This window comes from Chenopodium quinoa, unplaced genomic scaffold (genome assembly GCF_001683475.1).
Source record: "Chenopodium quinoa cultivar QQ74 unplaced genomic scaffold, ASM168347v1, whole genome shotgun sequence".
Lineage (NCBI taxonomy): Eukaryota > Viridiplantae > Streptophyta > Magnoliopsida > Caryophyllales > Amaranthaceae > Chenopodium > Chenopodium quinoa.
This window is the reverse complement of record NW_018745454.1, coordinates 2,783,745-2,805,292: the sequence shown is the minus strand read 5'-3', so window position 1 is coordinate 2,805,292 and position 21,548 is coordinate 2,783,745. Positions and strand designations below refer to the sequence as shown.

Below are 21,548 nucleotides of genomic sequence, written 5' to 3'. Positions count from 1 at the left end.
GGCTGTGGCGTCCAGCCCAGGCGCCAGCCAACTGGTGGCGACGTCTGCAGCTGGCGCTACCACCGCTGGCTGGGCGTCCAGCCAGGGCGCCCCACCGCGGTCACGGCGGTTTTTCCCTTTTTTTTAAACAAAATGTACCTTTCCTCCTTGGGACATCCTTCCCTCCGCCGCCGCCGCCAATTCCTTGCCTTGCCGCCTCGACATTGCCGTTATTTGAAATATTTTTTTTTTTAGAGAGGTTGAAAGAAGATGAGCAATGAGAGTGTGAGTGATGAGAGTGTGAATGATGAGAGTGTGAGTGTTTTTTTTTTAAGGTCAAGGGCAATTTTGGCAAACCAAGTGAATTTTGTGGGCTTTATGTAGTAATTTGTGGGCGATGTTTAACAAATCCCTTTCCTTTTCCCTCCTCCTAACATAAAGGAAGAAGTAAAAAAAAAAAAAAAATCAAAAAAAAAAATTAAAATAATACGGTAATTTAAAAAATAAAAAATAAAAAAATCTCATCAACTCCAATGTTATATGGAGTACAAATAATCCATTCCTACGAAAACTCTCACTCCAACCATCATTCGTCGTCTTCCTTTCCATCCTTTTCCTCTTCATTTCTTCTCCCTCCTTTTCCTCAACAAATTTCCTCCTAATTCCCAACAAAACCCTAATCATGTCCCCAATTCTCTCTCAATAATCCACAATTTCCCCCAATTAAATCCACCCCAATTTCGTTTCATCTTCTACAATGGATCATCAATCGTTAACTGGGTCAACAACCCTCTCAATCGTTTCTAAACCAAAGGTTTACCGTCTCATGAACGGTGGTTGCGCCGGCGGAGGTGGTGGTGGTCCCCCTAAATCACCGCCGTCAATCTGGTTCGAAATCCGGTTGTTCTACGTTCGTATTGCACCTTGCGCCATTGACGCCGCACCAGATTACCTCACCCTCCGACATCTCCGCGATGAGCTCGGTGTTTCCCTCGAAATCAATGGAAATCGTGTTCCTGCTTCTGAAACGGCGTCGTCTACGCTTCGAAGAGATCGTGTTGACAGAGAATCGTCCGAGGTTACATATGTTAGCACCGACAACGTTAAGATCTCCGGCGGCGTGGAGTTCGAGGTTTGTGAGATGGATAATTTGCTACTTTGTGGGTCCTTTGGAAGGTTCGAGAATGAGTGGAGAATGGATTGTTATGCCGGCGGTTCGTCGCCGTCTTCGTCGTCGGCATTCTTTCAGCCGAAATTAGGGATTTCGTCGCCGTCGATTGAGGTTTATGTTGCCGGAAGATGGTCGGATACGCCGGTGATATTGACGAAGATGATGAACTTCAGTCCCCGGAGAAAGTCGCCGAGATATAGCACTTTGGATGCGATTCCTGAAGTTTCCGATGAGACTGAGAAAGATCAGAAGATTGTTGCTGTTAATGGTTTGATTCACCGGAAATTACAGGTAATTCATTGTTCACTTTCATATTGGATTTTGAATAAATTTTTGAGATTTTTGTTTTGATTTGTTTGCTAATATTGTGTTGATTTCTATGATTTGTGTTCCTGTAAAAGATTAATATTTATTTATTTTTGAATCATACTGTGAATGATAAATTTCTATTGAGAATTTGAGATTTCATGGAAATGGAGATGCATTTTTATGTTTAATTATTGGATTACTTAGAAATGATATTTGTGTAATTATGTAAGCATTTCAATGGAAGGTTAATGATGTTATATCCGTAAGTTTTGGAATTGGAATGATTTTAAAATAGGATCTTGCTAACGAACGCCCCAGGGCGTTCGACAAACATTTAAAATATTGCCTAAAATGGTATTAATTTGGGAAACATGGCAAAATCACGCGTGGTGTAATTAATGTTCATTTTAATTTAATCTTTGTACTTTTAGCTAGCTTATCCGAGGGCGTTCGTTAGCTTTTGCCTTTAAAATATTGACCGATAATTTGTGATATACCAACACTATCATTCCCACCTAGGAAGGTAGAAACACCTGTCACCTTGGCACGTAGTTAGTTGAGTTACTTATGTGGTGAGGAATTGATAATCGTAGTGGTACCACCATGCTCACCTTTATCGGAGTACGTGATCACGCTATTGATGAGAAGTTATTAGATGATCGAGGACCACGGTGTTATTTATGATTCCGACTAATTACAAAGGATACCAATATCACGGTATCTTCGATGATGTAAAAGTTATTTGATTTGGAATCATCAAGGGTGTCACTTTGCATTTGGATGGGATTACGAATGACCTGGTGGTCCTAACACATTTTATAATCTCTCATTCTTTGGGGAGGTGAATTATTGTAAGAAAACTGTTAGTTGGAGCATAATTTGTTCATGAAGATGGAGATCTCATGCTTATCTTGTGAGTAGTAGGATTGTAGGATCGTGGAAACATATCTAGATAATTGATTGCTCCTTTTAGCTTTAAGCGAACAATAAAGCTAAATAATTCGTATGCCTAGCAGTTGAAATGTCAGTGAGCTGATCTTGTGAGCTATTCTTACTAATTTCCTGTTTCTGGGCATGGAATTACATTTGAGCTACAAATCAGGGGTACCAGCATGATTAGGCTTTTGGTTTATGATTTTTTTAGTGTTTTTAGGTAAATGATCAGTGTGCTGAGTGCTAAGGTGTTTCAGTGGGATGAAATTGACACCAGACATCCTCCCAATTATCTATTGTCACTTATTCAATTTCAATTATACTGTTAGTTTGATTTGTAGATTAATTTAACAAATAGCATGAGTTAAATTAGGGAAAGAAATTGAAAGTTGTTTTCATGTTGTTTTATATTTTTTTGGAGGACTTCAAAATAGGAAATATAGAGGATCGGCTAGGGATTAGGTTGAACTATTGACTATGATGGATTTATACTTGAATTATTAGTTGTTGCCGTTGTAGGTACAGTAAATTCACCTTCTCACATCATTTCACTAGCATTAGTAACTGTATCCTTTTGCTTGCCAAATCTAAAGGTTCAGAACTAACCCTGTACCTAACAAAGAAAACGATTGTTTGTTGAAGCAATCATGACTAAATGGCCCTCTCAATTCCCTTGAGCTAACCAAGCCAGTTTCCCTAGGCCTCAATTCTCACCCACCATCCAATATTCATGGTTGAAAAACCACTACTGCCTCAAGCTGGGCTGGAGGCCTGGTGTGGGGTTTGTTTTTTTACTTGCCAATGTCTAGCAAAGGTATAATATTGATATTAGACAGCTGCAGAGCTATCTCACCTTGTCCTGTGTTGCTATTTTTTCCTATAAATATCTACTTACACTTTTCGTATTTTGTGACGCCTCTGTTTTGCTTGTGCCAATTTGTCTATTGCTTTCCACTTGTTTGTTCATTACAAATGCAAAGCATACATTTTTTTATTTTTAATTCTTTATTTAATTTGAAGTAATTTTTGGTTATTGCAGATCACTGAGGCTGAAGATGAGTATGAAGCAGAGGGAAAATTGATTCACAATTGGTATCCGGATGAGGTTTATGAAGGGGAGGATGGCCAACTCACTTGGTTCAATGCTGGAGTAAGAGTTGGTGTTGGTATTGGTCTTGGTATGTGTTTAGGAATTGGTATTGGTGTTGGATTACTTATGCGATCGTATCAAACCACCACCAGGAATTTCAGGAGGAGATTCTTCTGATTTTACATGAATGCTCCTTTTATTGTCTAAGAAAGGACTCATGGGAAAAATGTAGAATTATATTGCTACTGCAGCAAGACTCCATGCCGATGGATTATAAACCCACAACACTAACGTTCGTGTTTTCTCCTCAGATGGAGGCTAGAAACTGTATAAAATTGCAGTTAATATAAGCTAATAATATCAATCAGTCAAGACAGCCACCACATACTTTCAGAATTTCCCGTGTAGCAAAGGTATGAATCGTTTGAGTGAAATTTGGAGGTTAGTCTGTATGATACCATGAGAAAGTTAAGAAATCTGCATTTCACATTAGTTTTTAGATAGTCATTAGGGAGTTTTGCAGTATGTAACCTAAATCTGGAACCATGAGACATTGAGACGGTGTTAAGCATTGTCCAGGAAGGTGGTGTAAAAATTGTGTATCTGAGTAAGCATGTTAGCTTCCTGCATATATTGTTTCATTTTGTAGAGATAAGCAATTTTGGTATGTCCGTTAAAGAGTGTATATTCTATTTCACAGAACTTGTTAAGGTTGATGTCTTTGTTGTTAAAACAATAATGTGAGGTGCCTCACTTTCATGAATATATTTTAGTTTGGATGTGTTCCATTTCGAGTTTTCAACTCCTCCTTGTGGCGTAGATAATTTCAATGATTAGGGTTAATGGCGTTGAAAGTTTCCTTAATACGTGATGCTTGGTAGTTATTAGTTTGGAGGCAGATTTTTTAGAGAAACAAGAGGCTGGTCTCTTAGGAAAATGAGAGGTTGGTACTTGATACGATCCGGTGCACATTATAGGACCAGCATTGGATTTGGTCCCAGTATCATGTTGTTCATGATGCAATATCAATTTGGCGGGCCTTTATGTGATGTTGATGTAAATTCAATTGGTTGGTGATGGTTATGAATTTATGATGGTGATTATTCAGCTTATTATAGAAGTAACATTGGATTTGACTAATTTAAGTAAGGTAAAATGAGTAAATATGCTTATTGGTTATCCAAATCCTTGTGAAACGACAAATATGGAGAATTTTCGCCTCCATTTAATGTTGGCCATTGCTCAAATCATATGTGAAAATAATTAATTATGTTTTGTTAGATGCAGACTTTTCTTGGTTTTTCAACAACCATAATTAGAAGTGGCAGTGTCACATGAATTAGTAGTGTTAGTATGGGGACGTTTTCCCAAAAGTAAGCTTAAGTAGCAAAATATATACGTAAATGGTTGCGTGGCAAAAGTATTTACCAAACTAAGCTTTCAGGGTAAAACGCTGTCTTGGGCAGCGTTTTATGCCCTAGTTTTTTTTATAAAAAATTCAACTTAAAAACGCTGTCTCAGACAGCGTTTTACATGTTGACTTTTGTTTTTTAAATTTCGTAATTCAGACAGCGGTTTTAGTGTATAATTTTTTATTTTATTTTATTTTTTTAAAATTTCTAGTTTAAAAATAAAAAAAATATATATTAAAGCTGTTGTGTTCTTGAGCTGCCCCATTTTCCTAGCTTAATTAACCTTTTTTCTTCTTTGTTCTACACGTAATGTTCATGCACTATAGATTAGTGTCTCCTTCTAGGATTTTTTATATTTGGTTTTTACCAATTATTTGACCCTCTTCCTATTTTCACTCCTTTAATCAAAGTTTCTACTGTTCTTTTCTCCTTCACTTTCACTATACTCCTACCTTTAACCTTTTCTGTCCTCTGTTGTGGCTTTACTTGAGCAACACACCTTCGTTTTGGATGGTATGTAGAATTTGCTCATGAATTGATTTTGTTAAACACAAAACAATGACAGCAATCAAAGCATATGTATTTTCGGTATATTGCAATCATGTGAATATGGACTTAAATACAAAGAGGAGAAGAAGATAGGAAGCAACAATCGTATCCCAACCCCAACCGCAATACTCGAATACGATATGATAATTATCACATATTGATAATTATCCACCCAAATAATACAATCATTATCACATATTGATAATTATCCACCCCAAAGAATACAATCATTATCATAATAACGCAATGGTGTATAATATTTTTTTTTTCTTTTTTTTGTTTTTAAACTAGAAATTAAAAAAAAAATAAAAAAATTATACACTAAAACCGCTGCCTCAGGCAGCGTTTTAGTGTAATTTTTTTTTTTAATATCAAAAATTACGAAATTTAAAAAACAAAAGTCAACATGTAAAACGCTGTCTGAGACAGCGTTTTTAAGTTGAATTTTTTATAAAAAAAAACCAGGGCATAAAACGCTGTACGAGACAGCGTTTTACCCTGGAAGCTTAGTTTGGTAAATACTTTTGCCACGCAACCATTTACGTATATATTTTGCTACTTAAGCTTACTTTGGGAAAACGTCCTTAGTATGGCCTCTCTACTTACAAGCCCCATGTGACATGGTATGGCACTCCTTCAAGAAAAAAGGAAAAGTGTCGACAATTGTAAGGATTTGATTTATCAAGCAAGGCGGTAAGTGTGATTTGGCGTCGACACATCACTTATTCAAATACAATAAATGTTAGGATTTGATTTGAAAATAAGTATTTTTTAGTTGCGATCTCCAAACTGAACTTTGAACTTGGATTATCTCTTTAGAATAAGTTTCTTAAAATGGATAATAATTGGTGAAATATTAAGTATTTTGTATGATACGGAGTACGGGTCTATTCTCATACGTTGAAATTCAATTCAGTTCAGCTCCTAATTTCCTTCTCTTATAAAATATTCAGTTCAGCTCATTTCAATTCAGTTTAGTTCAGTTCAGTCAATGAGAACATGCCCTACAGTTGTACATTTTTAACTTCGCAAGTGAATATGTTTAGATGGATGTTTATCAGACTATGCTCAAATCATAATCTTGCTCTAACCTCTTTCTGTTCACTTGCTTTTACAACATCCATTCACTAATTGCAATATCAACAAATACAACAATTCAACATAATTATTTTTATCATCAACTAATAATAATATTGTAATTTTCTCATAAATTGTAATATGAGTGATAATAATGGGAATAAAATTCTATGATAATCTATTTAATCCATAAACTCATTCCTTTTGGTTGTACATAAATCCAACAAGTAACCCTCTTCTTTCAATAAACCCAACAAACCATCACACAAAACATGCCAATTATCACAAACATAGTTTCAAAGCATAAGAAGTTAAGAACACAATCTACGGTTACCAATAAAATCAACAACCTTAACAAAACAATATTTCATCCATTATAAAATATTTGATAGGTTGAGGAACGTTTCATCCATCTAATTGAATAACTACATGAAGTTTAACAAAGTTTTGTTTTCTTTCTTCTAATCCATAAAACTGATTTCTCATATCACAAATTCACAATTCATGAGGATAACATACTGCGTTGAACATAACAGGAGTTGTTTTAACTTATTCGAACTAATCCTAGTTTGGTTGAATAAAATATAAATCATATCTAAACTCATCACATTTTCAAGCATTAGAGCTTATATCATAGAATATATTGTTGGAATGTATCCAAACGATTGATTGAATGAATGGTCAAACTTATTATTAAGGGCTTGTTCTCTTCAACTTATTTTAGATACTTAATACGGAGTACTTATTTCTTAATAAATTCAGATCAGAATAGAAAGTTTCAGTTCAAAACTTTTAATTATCATTTACTTATCATTAAATATCGTCAATTGCGTATTAATTTTTTTTATTTTTTTTTTATAAAATTTATATATTTTTAAAAAGTTTATAATGAGATGAATCTAACAAATTCCATTTTAATTATAATTACATCATGATGTGAAAATGGTAAAAAGATGAAAGTGATAATTGAAATTATAAATTTGATAACCAAATTTGCCCCTAATTTATCTTGTATTTTCTCAAAGTACTCCATATTTTAAAGAAAAAGAAAAAGGACGGGTTGAATAAAAACACATCTAAAAATTGAAAAATGAAAGACCAACAAAAAAGTGGGAGAAGAAGAAGACTTTCCGACCAGTAAATTTGTACGGAGTAGTTTACTTTCCGAGTTTCTCCCCTTTTCAATTTCTTTCCCTCCCTTCTCCTTCTCAATTTCCCCATTTTAAAAAAAATCATCCGACAAAGGAGAGAGAAAACACACACTCAACTGCATTTACCATTACAGTTAACCCCATCTCAATTTTCAAAATGAACCCTTGAAAACAACCCCCATTTCACCGCCATAACAACCACCGTCACAACCACCACCTCCGGCCCAGCCCAGCCCACAAAAATGTCGATCAAAGGGCCCAAATCGACGGCCCACCACCACAACAAGCCCACATCACCAATCCCCTTAGTCGTAACCCTAAACTGCATCGAAGACAACGCTTTAGAACAACACTCCCTCGCCGGAGTCGCCGCCTTCGAACACGTCGGCTTAAGCCGATTAGCCGACGGTAGAATCGAGTCAGCCGCCGCTGTTCTCCTCCACTCCCTCGCGTTCCTCCCACGCGCCGCCCAACGCCGGCTTCGTCCATGGCAGCTTGTTCTCTGCCTCGGCTCTTCCGACCGAGCCGTCGATTCTGCTTTAGCCGCCGATCTTGGACTCCGGCTTGTCCACGTCGATGTTTCGAGGTCTGAGGAGATCGCTGATACTGTTATGGCTCTTGTTCTAGGGCTTTTGCGACGGACGCATCTGTTGTCGCGGCATTCTCTGTCTTCGTCTGGGTGGTTGGGTTCTGTGCAACCGCTTTGTCGGGGGATGCGACGGTGTCGTGGGTTAGTGCTTGGGATTGTTGGGAGATCTGCGTCTGCTTCATCTTTGGCTATCAGGAGTTTGTCTTTTAAGATGAATGTGCTTTATTTTGATGTTTCCCAGGTAAGCTTGTTTCACATTTTTGTGTAATTATGTCAATTATGGTTGAGTTTGTGGAGTTTTCTTGCATAAAGATTGGTTTTGATAGCGAAAGATTTGATCTTGCTTGTTGTGTGATACTGGGTTGATTTGTCTATTTTTAAGGAGTTGGTTTGGTGGAATGAATGTTGTGGTTTATTTATGTAATTGATGAAGGATTTAGGTTGAATGGTTTGTTTGGAGATGAAAAAATGATTTTGAATGTTTAATTAGTGTGACATTGTGTTTATTGCCTGGCTTCTGTTTATTGATTTGCTGAAATGCCTAAAATTTAGCTTAATTATGCAGTTGGTTAGAATGTTTCTTGCAAGATGGTTTTCAAGGAGCAAGAAAAATATTATCTTCATTGGTTTGTTATTGTTTGTAGAATACAGTATATTGTCCGAAATGATGATCAGAGGATGGTGTAGATGCGGGGAAGAGAAGTGATTCATCTGATTTAAAACCACTTTATTTGCATTTGGCTTTAGAATTAGAACTTATAAGCGTTAAGTTGATTACTAGGATCACAAAAATTTGGATTGGATAATGGATACATGATTTGGGATTTTGGTGTTTGGGGGGGAATGAAATGTTTGGTAAGCTGGCCAGGTGAGACGTAGTTGTGGTTGTATACTTGTATTCAATGCCATCTTTGAAATTTAGGTCAGGCCTTGGGTTTGACGTAGGCACGTAGCAATTTGACACGAGGATGATAACTCAGCTTCTACTATGCCAATCTCAGCTCCTCCCTCCCCCTTCCATAAAAGGATGCAATATGTATCGATATGATCATTTTATGAATCTTGTGATTATAGGTCTTTTCTTCTCTTTTTGCAATATGTGAGAGTTAAATAGGATATACTCTTGAAATTGATTTAGTTGGTTTGATGAATGCCATGCTCACAGATGCTGCCCTTCTGGTACAAAATGACAACCAGTAACATGAATGTGAAGGAATTTTGAGTGTCTTAAAGCTCCATTTTTCTGAATTTTCTTATTTTTCAGCTTTGAGCTTGGAAGTTCTTTTCAATTTATTTATTTTTTAATTTTTTTTTAACTGAATACTGTCTGATAATATTTTCTCATTTCTTCCAGGCTCAAGTAAGCAGGTCGATTATATTCCCTCCTGCTGCCAGGAGAATGGAGACACTTAATGATTTAATGGCTGCAAGTGATGTGATCTCTCTCCATTGTGCTTTGACAGACGAGACTGTCCAGATTATTAATGCTGAATGCTTGCAGCATATCAAACATGGTAATATTAATTATTTATATGCTACAACTATTTTTTTTTTTATTATATTATTATTTTGTAAAAAAAATTTAAGCTAGTGCTTTTTTACCCTATTTTCCTTTTTAATACTGATAAACATTCTATTCAGGTGCATATCTGGTGAACACTGGAAGCAGTCAGCTTTTGGATGATTGTGCGGTGAAGCAGCTATTGATCGATGGAGTCCTTGCTGGCTGTGCACTGGACGGTGCTGAAGGGCCACAATGGATGGAAGCATGGGTATGTTCACTAGTATGAAAACAGAAATGCACGTGTTGCAATCTATTTGTATTCTTTTCTATCTTTCTTGGTTTTGTGCATGCATACAGGGTTTTACATTTACAGAATACTTATTAGGATTGCATGTGCATCGCAACTGTGCACTCAGTATATATGATGCTGTCGTTTACCTTATTCTGTAAAAATGAATGTGGGTATGTTCAGCATAGGCTCTAGATATCTTTGGAAGCTTATAGTCCTGCATTCATGCACAATTTTGGAAAGCTCTTGTTACAATTCGTGTCCATCTAGGTGACTCTTTCATTGCTGTTGGGGAAGTTTCATATGCAGTGTCTCCACCAATCCTTGCTGCTCCCTATGGCCTTATCTGAGTGAAGGAAGAATGCATATTTGTAGTTCTTAACATAATAAGTCAATTTAATTTATAGCTTTTTAAATTTGAGACTGGAGAAGCTGTGCCAATTCGATCGTGATGCTGATAAAAAATTAGCCATGTATAGCACTATATTCCAGTGGGTGATCTGCTGATGGGAGGAGTGTGTGCACTTTGATATTAATCTCATTACCTTTCATGTTCGGAAGTAACTAGTGTGCTTTTATCTATTTAATTGTGTGATGTTTTGATTCAGTTAGAGTGCATTATTTGTTTTAACATGACTTTGTCCTCTGATGCAGTTGGCACATGTTGTTTCAGGTTAGGGAGATGCCTAATGTATTGGTACTACCACGAAGTGCAGATTACAGCGAAGAAGTATGGTTGGAGATAAGAGAAAAGGCCATTTCTATATTGCAAACTTACTTCCTTGATGGTGCTGTTCCAAGTAGTGCTGTTTCTGATGACGAGGACGAGGAAAGCGAAATAACCTTTGAGAATGAGCAATCTGATAAGCATGACAGAGAAAGACTGCCGCAGAGTCCAGTTCTTGAGTGTCTGACAATTGATAACTTAGCGACGCCAGAAAGTTCCCATAGAAAATCTTCATCTGCTCAATTAGATTCTCCTAGCCAGCCTCAGGTTTCAGGTTTGTCTCCAAATAACTCTGCTCAATCTGAAACGAAGCGTAGTAGATCAAGCAAAAAGGCTAAAAAGAGACATGCTCGCCAAAAGTCCCAACATAAAATTGAGGACATCGTAGAAAAAGAGAGTACTTCACAGCAGGAAGATGATGATGCTATGAGCGGTACTGAGCAAGTTCAAAGCTATGGTTCCAGGTGTGCTTCACCAGAAGACTCTAGGAGTAGGAAAACATCGATAGAATTGGTGCAAGAATCATCATTGGACTTGTTTCAGAAATCAGGCAAGAGCACTAGTCGGAAATCTGCAGAGCTACTTAAAGATGGTTGTGTTATAGCCTTACATGCTAGGGAACGCTCTGGGCTGCATGTCTCAAGACAAAGGGTAAAGGGAGGTGGTTGGTTCCTGGATACAATGCATAGTGTTACCAAAAGAGATCCTGCAGCTCAGTTTCTTGTTGTTTTTGGAAGCAAGGTAAGTTCAAGAAGTTATCTTCGTGTGTTTTACATTGTTGGATTTATTGATGCTAAAAAGTTTATCCTCTTTTCTTTTATTTTCTTGTCTGATGATATTGCATGTTGCAATTTCCAGGATACAATTGGATTGCGATCTCTTGCAGCTGGTGGGAAATTGTTGCAGGTGTGTTATTATTTCTAAGAGATGTATTAGGTTCTGGCCCACATTGCTATGTTTTTGAGTTTCTAATTCCATTGTGCTGTCTATTGCATAAGAATTGTCAGATTTATGCTAGTCTATCTGTTATTATGAGATGGATTAGAGAGGGGGAAGAAAATGGTGACTACCAGTAATTAAACTAACATTGTTAAATTCTGTGAATACACTACGGATTTCAAATTTAGTTTGCTTTAAGAGATTCATGGAATTAGGTAGTATATGTCAATGTCACATTATAGTACTTGTTAGTTGAAAGTTCATTGGGGTGAAACTTACAAGATTCCACACAACTATGTACTATTTTAAAGTACTCCGTATAAACCATCAATTCTAGTTAAAGTGGAGTAAACGAATAGTGCATAAGTCAAAGTGTTGCAAGTAAAAGAAAACAATGGAAGTATTTCTTTTGTTTATAGATTTGGTCTTCCTTTGACCCCTTGGTTGTTAAACTTTACCCTTTTCACATCCAAATGTCTATATGGTGCATCAGATCATAAGACAAATCTATATTTTACTGTGTTATCTGATGAATCGGAATTCATAATATCATATTATCATTCACTGCACTTTTGTATAATAAGTGTTTGATTAATGTTCATTGCTTTTCTATGCTAGCTTATGAAGTTCTTTTGATGATGCAGATAAATAGAAAGATGGAATTTGTATTTGCCAGCTACAGCTTTGATGTATGGGAGAGTTGGTCATTAGAAGGTCCTTTGGAGGAGTGTAGATTGGTTAATTGTAGAAATACACAGGTAACTTTTTTATGAACTTCATATATCGGCTATATACTTAGGTCTCATCGAGATTTACATGTACTTCGTTTTTGTTTTTTTTATCAGTTACATGTTGTTTCCCAAAGGTCTAGGCCTGTAGGGTTTGAATCTTGCCAAATGAGGGTACTTGGGGCCTTGAGGGTTCCCCCTTATTCCCAAGTCTTACTAAAATATTGGACAAAAAAACCTTTAAAGTTGAGGTCTGGTCAAAGTCTTCCTTCACGTAAAAAAAATAGTTGCATGTGCTAGAGGAGGTCTAGAACTTGTAGAGAGTCTGGTGCCTATGCTTTTGCAGATTGCAAGGCTTATTGCTTAATTACACAGGGCACAGAAGAACTGAAACATTGGCATTGTGTGACCGTAAAGTTCTAGCTTTGTTTTGTAAACTCTAAATCGCAGGGCCCAATCTTGAAATTTTTTACGTTTTGTTTAAAAAGTTTGTCACTTCAATTTTATCTTTTGGTGTTTGCAGGGTGTTCTTGATGTGCGAATCGAAGTTTTGGCTTCTGTAGGAGAAGATGGAGTGTTGCGTTGGCTAGATTAGGTTTGCAGAGCTGATGAAAATGTTGGTTGTCAAATTACTCGTATTAGGTTGCTTATAATTCAACACGGCTTGTAACTTTGTATATCTTTCAGTACTATGTACCTCATCAGCATTTAGTGTGTTATTCTGTTAGAAGTGTTAGCATTGTGCCGGAGATTTTTTCGAGTTTATGTTGAACGTTCATTTTGATCGGCAAACCATCAAATTGAGTTGATCCAATTTTGTATTGGAAAAGAGAAGAAATATTTCGTGTATCTTATGGCCAATTCGCCTAATGAGTCATTTTGTCATGTGTCACCTCCTTTTACTACGTGATGTTGTGCATGTCATAGAAACAAGTTAGCTCTTCGCTTTTTACACGAATTTCTTTTACAAGCATAATTTTTTATGGCTTAATTCTTGAACGGTGATGACAACGGGTTTCTTCATATGATTGCAAAGAAGATTCCATTCAACCTTAATTGCTTCGAGTATCAAACTTGAGCTTGACTAGCCAGCAAAGATGCTGGTCTCATATTCACTCACTGAGTCACCGCTAGTCCGCTACACTCATGATTAGAGGTGTTAATTCGGATGTTTGGATTAAGTCTGATGAGGTCAGGTCGGGTCGGGTTAAGATTTAACGTTGAGTCATCATACTAAATTACTGTGTTCTTTGAGTCGAAATCTTAATCGGATATTTTTCGGGTAGAATTTGAATTGGATCGAGTGTGATTTTGATACCTCTGACACTAAGCACACCGTCACCGTGTGATGATGGGTCTACAATCGCCATATGGTTCACCCGAATACACAATACGAGCTCTCCTATGAATCTAACCCGGATTTAATTTCCTACCACTCCATGATCCAATAATAAAACATGAAACAAAAAAAGGGGCGTGCAATCACAATAGTCAGCTAAACAGTCGACAACACATCCCTTAATCTTTACAGCAGCCACCCCACATTATGGCACGTTGCTGTAGTATTCATTATTCAATACCAATTCCCCACCACCACACACGTCTAAATGACTATTCTACCCTCCATATTCCACCACACACCTCCAAATGACTATTCTACCCTCCAAATTCCACCACACACTAAATGACAATCATTTCTTTTTTCTTTTATTTTTCCAAAAATACAAAAATAGAAGGCGGTTATAAGATCACCCGTTCACCCATCTTTCCATATATAGACCACAAGAACCTCTTCACTTTGCCATTTTCCAGAAAATTCACCAACTTCTTCGAACTCTACTCAATCCGATTTCAATTTTTAATCAATCAATTATTCATTTATAAATTCAATCGAATTTCCAAATTGATTGAATTTTCATTTTGAAGATTTTATAATGGTGTCGGTAAATCCAAACCCTACGCAATCGCAAGGTTTTAACCTAGAATTTACGAATTCCGGTATGCCTCTTCCCGGAGTTAACCCTATTCCGCCGGTAAATTCGCCGGTTTCCGGTGGTTCTGCTGTTCCGATGTCGGAGGATCACTCTAAGAAAGTGAGGAAGCCGTATACGATTACTAAGTCTAGAGAGAGCTGGACTGAACAAGAGCACGATAAGTTTCTAGAAGCTCTTCAATTGTAAGTTTACTTACTAACTCAATTTTCGTCAATCAGGTTTTTGATTGTGTTTGATAATTTTGATTGAATTATTGGTAGATTGGTTATGATTGTACTCTAAATTTTTTTAATTTCATGATGAATTGTATTGATCAGTGAATATATTTTCAGTTTCTATCTGCTTTGTGGATTAATTGATTGTAATTGCTATCATTTTTACAAGAAAATTTGATTTTTGTCATTGTAATTATGTTTGGGATTTGTATTGGATTTGATGATCATCTTGCTGTTTCTATTTCATTTAGGCATGCTTAATGTATTTCTTTAATCATCGATATTTTTAATTGTGTTGAAGTAAAAATATTGAAATAAAAGTTGATATTTAGAAAGTATTCTTTGAAACAATTAAATAAAACTTCACATGACTATTTTTTTCTTAAATAAATCATTAGAGTAAGTAAAAGAAAGGAGTTTATGTGAATAGTGTAAAGAGTTAATTACGTCATCTAATGTGAATAGAGGAAGTATGTTGGCAGGAAAGTAGAGAAATGAAGTTTGGACAGTTATTACATGATTTATAATAAATTTGAGAGCTTGAGATTATGAGGTTTGTATTTTGAAAAGCTGGTGATTCAATAGTATTGTGAAGAGCTACATGGTATAATAACGTAGAAAGTTATATAAACTTAACGGGTGTAGTGATTACAACATGAATCCCTTGATTAATTAGAGGTGGAAGAATATGGATATAAATGTGGATAGTGGCGAACTTTGTCATTGTTAAAGGGTTATTAGAATGGAAGCATAATATTTAATAGAGGGTCCTTGATGGATACGTCTATAGGAAAGATTTTGTTAGTATAGGGGTGTTCGCAGTAAGATTTTGGACACAGCAACTTCAAGCAAATTGTAAAATTGTGGTTTGTCACATCAATGTGGGCTGTGGTGTAATTGGTGTGGGTGTGGCAAGTGCTATTTTTTTTTTCTTCTTGCAATTTATTTGTATGGGTGATTGTGATAGGTTTGAGGCGAATGTGTCCTAATTTATCAATACTTCCATTTCTCCCAATTTATGCCACAGATTTGATCGTGATTGGAAGAAAATTGAAGGTTTTATTGGTTCCAAGACAGTAATTCAGGTACATATTGGAGATCTTCTGCTTTCCAGATTATTCATTAACTGGGGCTGTCAGAATCATATACCTTGTGTTGTTTGACATCTAAATTCTGTACAGTTGTGTCGTACGCAGTTTATGGCCAGTTTAGCTCTTGGTTTTTTATTTATTTATTTATTTATTTATATGCTGCCATAACCATGTGCTTTATACGGCTAGTTATAGTTTGTTTTGTTCTTTTAAAAGCACTTGGGATTAAAAGGGCTTCTGGAGATTGGTAGTTGTTTGTATTTTGTTCTATAGTTTTATTATCTGATAATTCATGGTCCAAAATTTACATCCTCTTACACCCATTACCCCTCATGCTTGATGATTTGGCTATTATGGACTATTGATGGTCAATTATTATGTTTTTTCGTTGCGATGCAAATTGGGAACGTCCTGCTCATGGACTCTATTTCTTCGTTGTTTATGACTCTGATGATTAAGTAATAACTTGTTAGATTTAGGAGTTGACAAGCAATAACATTGCTGCTCATTGGAGTAGCTTGGATTGAATTGTCTATGATGTTGGTGAGCCAGTATTACTCTAGCTAATGTGCTTATTCTTGGCTCTCTTTTGCTGATGTATGCTGTTGGTCATGAATTCATGATTCTTGCAGATTCGTAGCCATGCTCAGAAGTACTTTCTAAAGGTTCAGAAGAGTGGGTCTAATGAACGTGTGCCGCCTCCACGACCAAAGAGGAAAGCAGCCCATCCATACCCGCAAAAGGCTTCTAAGACTGGTTAGGATGCTAGATTCCCATGTGCCATGTCTGCTTCACTGGTGACCTTTTCTGAGAATTTATAATTCTTACACACCTGAATGTTTTGTTTGCAGCTCCAGCGATTAATCAATCTATGGGACAGTATCAGAATTCTCCTGTTGGTGTTTTGGAACCTGGGTATGTTTACCACCATGACCCATCATCAGTCCTCACCAATCAAAGTGGCAGTGCTCCAGCATCTTCCTGGACTTTTGGGTCTGTGCCAGTTGTCAATACAGCAAGCTTGAGAAGAGGTAGATTTCTTAAACAAATCCCCTTAAAAAGGACTAATCTTTTTATCTCGTATCTATATTCTCCATTTTGGCATTTTGAATAATTATTCCACTTTCTTGAAACCCATTTCTTACTTTTATGAATTTTGACTGTTATTCATTCATCTTAAGTGTGAAATGAGTTTTATATGGATCTGTACCATCTTTGGATGCTAATGATCTTTGAAATTATAAGTCTCTGATTCTCTATAGACTGAACTTCTTGTATAAGATAGGTTCTTCAAGAAGGTAGAGATTAACAAAGCAGAGTATTATAGATCAATGCGCCTGGAGTTTTCTTCTAGCTGGTTCATAGTAGTAATTTTGTTTGGGATAATGAACTGATTTTTTGGCTTAAATATCTGGTTTATTGCAAATAACTAAACATTAAAGCTTGGATTTTGATTGATAATGGTGAAAGGGTTACAAAAGATAGTTTAATAGCTCAAGGCTATTACTCTCAATAGTGAGTTAAGCTCACAACTCTCCAATAGTGACTTGAGGTCATAACTCTCAACAAGTTTCATCTAATTTTTGCCTGCCTTATTCTTTCCCTTCCCGCTCTATTTATACTAAGGGACTATTAACCTAGCAAACTAATATTACTAAAATACCCATATTACCCCCCTTAAGTTAGTCTATTACAGGGTGGTGGGGGAAGATGAAATCGAGGGTAAAATACAAAAAATAATTATAGGAATTGTACAACTTTAGTTTGCTATCTAAGAACACATGTATTAAGCAACACAAAAAGGTTGTGGCTGGAATTTATCAAGAAGTGGACATAATTTAGCAAGAATTGAAGACAGTGATGTATTGTGTATCATAAAAAGCTGGCCTGTGTTCTTAAGAATGATGAAAAGTTAATAATCTGTTGGAAAAATTACCTGAAAGAATCCGGAAATGAAAACTAATCTGGCATGTCTTTCATGCAGATGATGCAGCACTAGCAATGCCCTCAATGACTCCCACAGGTTGCTGCAGCAGCAGCAATGAGAGCGGAAGTACTTGGCCAACAGCTGGAGCTACGGATCAGACAACTCAGGGAAAGCGTATCAAAGGTATTGTTTCTTGCCATTGTGATTTTTATGTAGATTTGCTAAATCTGGCCTATTCTCATGACAACATAGTGGGTGTTTTGGTTATTTCCCTTTATTTATTTTTGTATGGTGCTTCAATTTTGTGTTCCTGGATGTGTAGCAATTGTATGATGAAGGATATATCATATACATGTATTGGGTTTGACCTGGAGTGCTGGCTTGAACTAACTGTTTACTTGTAACATTATTCTCTTTTGGAGTGTGTGCATTTGTTGACATCTTGGGAACTATCATTCTCTTTTCCTTTATTCATGGTTTTTCATCAACTATTCTTGTGCTAGCTACTTCTTTTCACCTTCAAGTCCCTGCACAGTTGTATGTACGTCATCTTAGAAAACCCAATTAATTTTTTAAATAGTTGATAGTGTCTAAAGCTTCAATTGTTATCCTTAGCTCCTTACTCTTCATTTAATATTGATTATTGTCCATAGCAATTAAACTGTTACCTTTCTATTTGCCTTTTGTTCCTATTACTTGAATTAGTTATAGTGTCTTAATTTAATCAGGGTACATTGACATTTCAGTTGACATACATTTAGTTACGTCTTTGTGTAGCTGTCTTGTGAATTTTATTTTATTTTCCTGGGTCAGATTGGTTCTTTTATCTTTTGGAAGCCTTTTCTTCACTAGAGATTAGTGTCTCCTTTGCTGTAGTCTTTAATTTTCTCATTTTAATTACAAATAGAATAAAATATTTATTTACCTGCTTCCTTTTTTTGTGTTAATTTTCTCATTAGTTTAATGTAATGTTTACCTTCTCTGGGTGGAAAAATCATCTAAAGAAACAAAAGGAATAGCAAGAAAGAGGAGGATTGAATAGTAGTTAGAATTTCATATATTGTGCCGTAATATAGTATGTGGAGAAAAAAAGAGCATAAGGGGCAGGTTGAATAAGAGGTAGTAAGAACAATATGTATTGTCATAAAGTTTCATTTTACAGCTTCCTTATCTAATGTTGCTTTGCATTTTCTTGTTTTTCTTTATATATCCTGAATTTATATATGGGTTTCGTTAAATGCACCTGATATTCTCTGCATGATCCCTTTTGTTTTTCAATAATACCCCGAGTATGGTAAAACCATGATGTTAACAATTTTACATAGAAGAATAGGATTCTATCTGCCTACTGTATAAATTATGCATTGGCCAGAATATATGCTAACATTAATTTCTGTTCCACTTGAAGCAGTTGTACCAGATTTTGCTCAGGTTTACAGTTTTATTGGAAGTGTCTTTGATCCCAATGCTCGTGATCACCTGCAGAGGTTAAAGACAATGGACCCAATTAATGTTGAAACAGTATGTTTCCTTTTCTCTTATTATTTGGGAAAATAGGAATATATACTACAGAGTAATTATAATGTCCCTGAGTGGTTTGAATTCTTTTCTTGCTGCTTGATCTTGAAGCATCTGATATGTATGTGATTGATTGACATGATAGTTTCAGCATTTTCTGAGAAGTTTCTCATTTGTTTATGAACAATACTATTTTCAAATATCTAATGATGTTTCTTTTGGTATTTTACCAGGTATTGCTGTTGATGAGAAATCTTTCAGTCAATTTGCTTAGCCCTGAATTTGAGGAATATGTAAGTGCACTTTGTTTTTAGACATTAGTTACTTTTCTTAAATTTTTTATTTTATTTTATTTAGTGTTGATGTTTTGTTTTCCATTGTGGCAGCGGAAGTTATTTTCATCATATGATGTGGAGTCAGGTAAAACTAGGTCATGTAGTCATCTCTTGCCAGCTCAAGATAACTCCAAGACTGTAATTCCTGCTGTTTACTAATCAAGAAGGTATCAGTCTGGTATCAGATTTGTTTACTCTCTTTTTCATTTCCCCTTCATTATATGACCGCGTATACGATATTTCCAGTAGAGTTAGCAGTACACAAGTTTGGATGATTCTAAACAACCAGATGTTCCATGTAGTTGTATTTGTGTAATGTGCATGTTCTCTGCGAGTTTGGTTAGCAGAGTCGAATCTTGGGAGGGAACAAAGTGGTTTACCTCCTCGCTCCTCATACCTTGTTGTGCCTGGGTTTTGTACTGGAGTTCTACTGCAGCCAACAAATAGGTTGCTTGAGACGTTAGTCTAGGTTTGTAATATAAAGTCCTTTTCTTACGAGGTTTGAAGTGTGTCTGTATAGTGTCCTGAGATCCTCTACTGAGGTTTTTGTAATATTTACTAGTCAGAGAGTGCTGCTGCTGCTATTGGGAATGTTAAAGCTTTTCGACGTAGCTGCAAATGAGAATCCTTTGTACATATTGAATCCTGAGAACGTTATGTATATAGAAGAAGGTCCGGAACTGGTTTGACTTGACTGTTGATGTTATAAAAGAGTTTTCAGTCTGTTTCCCAAACATGCATTCTGATTTGATAGAAAATTTGGTAAACAATTAAAAAACTATCGATACTGAATGAAGTTTCTGCTAATCCATAAAATAAAGTTTTTTTTTTTTTTTTTTTTTTTTTTTTTAACCTTTATAAAGCAGCAATTCATAAGCTCCTGTACTGCAACTCTGAGTGTGGCTTTACTGTGGTTGCATTTTCAAGTTGGTATTTGGCGTGACTTCTTTGTTAGCAGCAAAATTTCTTGAAGCTAAGAGGGAAGTCATTGATTGCTCCAAAGAATTTCAACTTTTGCTTCTTAAACTCACTTTTTATTGGCTAGGCCCATTAGACCATCATTGTAAGATCTTGCCTATCCATTCATGTCGTCTTTGATGAAACAAAATGGTCACCTATAATGCTCAACAACAAATATCCAATTATATTACTACGTGGATAAGGTAAATGATACATTCAAACAAAAAAATTAATTTTGATTAGATTGTGACACATTTTAGAAATTAGAAAGTATTTTAAAATGTTTCATTTACATTCAAACAAATAAAATTGTTAAGTAACTTACATTTATTTCCTCGATTTAATGAGTTTAATCTTGTGGTGACGGTTCCTGACTTGAAACAAAATATTAAAATACGTCGTCTGCAATTGATATAGCTACATTTTGCTACTAAAATAAAAAACAAATCTATATCAAGGAAATGCAAATACAAGATTTTGAAATTTAGAGATTGATGAGTTGATCCACTTTACATATAACAAAAAATTCAACGCAAATTGTAAAAGTAATCACAAAATGCAATCTTAAATACGTTATCCCTCAACCCTCATCTCTCAAATCTCACAAAGCCACATGGAATAGTACAAAAATTTAGGATTTGGATTAATGCAAGAAAACTTACAAGGATTTGCTAATCACAACCAATCAAAAGACTTGTCCAATAGAGAATTAGAGACCTTGGCAAAATGATAGAATCATTTTTAGGGAATTTTGACTTTTACCACCTTCAAATAATCACTTAATTGAATTTACCACCTCCAAAAAAAAAGATTTACTTTACCACCTCATAAAAAAATTAAACATCAGTTTTACCACCAATCACCTCCAACTAATGGATTCCGTCCATAAATCCGTTAGTGGGGCCTACCTTGCACACGTGTCGCCATATTATTGGGTAAGCTTTAGAAAAAAAATTAAAAAAAAAAAAAAAAAAATTAAAAAACCCCATCCATCAACCGGTGGTTGCTGCCACCGTCGAGACCCCACCACCGGACCGACTACGACCAGCCCCACCACCTGA

At 35.9% G+C, this 21,548-nt stretch overlaps 2 protein-coding genes across 3 annotated transcripts; both read left to right on the top strand.

Annotated features, from left to right (window-relative positions):
• The first annotated feature begins 320 nt into the window (after positions 1-320).
• LOC110714536 (C-terminal binding protein AN-like) lies at positions 321-13,314 on the top strand. Its single transcript, XM_021893069.1, has 10 exons — positions 321-1,441; positions 3,432-3,649; positions 3,768-3,778; positions 7,927-8,501; positions 9,615-9,774; positions 9,902-10,032; positions 10,727-11,521; positions 11,639-11,686; positions 12,364-12,477; positions 12,971-13,314. The coding sequence occupies exons 1-10, from the start codon at positions 737-739 to the stop codon at positions 13,040-13,042; spliced, it is 2,829 nt and encodes a 942-aa protein (XP_021748761.1). The 5' UTR covers positions 321-736; the 3' UTR covers positions 13,043-13,314.
• Positions 13,315-14,189: 875 nt separating this feature from the next.
• Positions 14,190-20,261, top strand: LOC110714547 (protein REVEILLE 5-like). 2 transcript variants are annotated; one of them, XM_021893083.1, is made up of 8 exons: positions 14,190-14,623; positions 15,684-15,741; positions 16,380-16,503; positions 16,599-16,778; positions 17,732-17,857; positions 19,083-19,195; positions 19,426-19,485; positions 19,579-20,261. In XM_021893083.1, exons 1-8 carry the CDS (start codon positions 14,382-14,384, stop codon positions 19,684-19,686), a joined length of 1,011 nt encoding a protein of 336 aa, XP_021748775.1. In that variant the 5' UTR covers positions 14,190-14,381; the 3' UTR covers positions 19,687-20,261. The 2 variants fall into 2 exon arrangements, with proteins under 2 accessions (XP_021748775.1, XP_021748776.1); XM_021893084.1 differs by having other exon boundaries at positions 14,193-14,623; positions 19,086-19,195.
• The last annotated feature ends 1,287 nt before the right edge of the window (positions 20,262-21,548 follow it).

What these genes read in the sequence shown, in the direction of transcription:
- LOC110714547 (XM_021893083.1), top strand. Translation starts at nt 14,382, where the DNA reads ATGGTGTCGGTAAATCCAAACCCTACGCAATCGCAAGGTTTTAACCTA. An exon ending in TCAGGGAAAGCGTATCAAAG is followed by an intron (nt 17,858 to 19,082) that starts GTATTGTTTCTT and finishes TTCCACTTGAAG; the next exon opens with CAGTTGTACCAGATTTTGCT. An exon ending in ACCCAATTAATGTTGAAACA is followed by an intron (nt 19,196 to 19,425) that starts GTATGTTTCCTT and finishes GTATTTTACCAG; the next exon opens with GTATTGCTGTTGATGAGAAA.
- LOC110714536 (XM_021893069.1), top strand. Translation starts at nt 737, where the DNA reads ATGGATCATCAATCGTTAACTGGGTCAACAACCCTCTCAATCGTTTCT. An exon ending in TTGTTGTTTTTGGAAGCAAG is followed by an intron (nt 11,522 to 11,638) that starts GTAAGTTCAAGA and finishes TGCAATTTCCAG; the next exon opens with GATACAATTGGATTGCGATC. An exon ending in TTAATTGTAGAAATACACAG is followed by an intron (nt 12,478 to 12,970) that starts GTAACTTTTTTA and finishes TGGTGTTTGCAG; the next exon opens with GGTGTTCTTGATGTGCGAAT.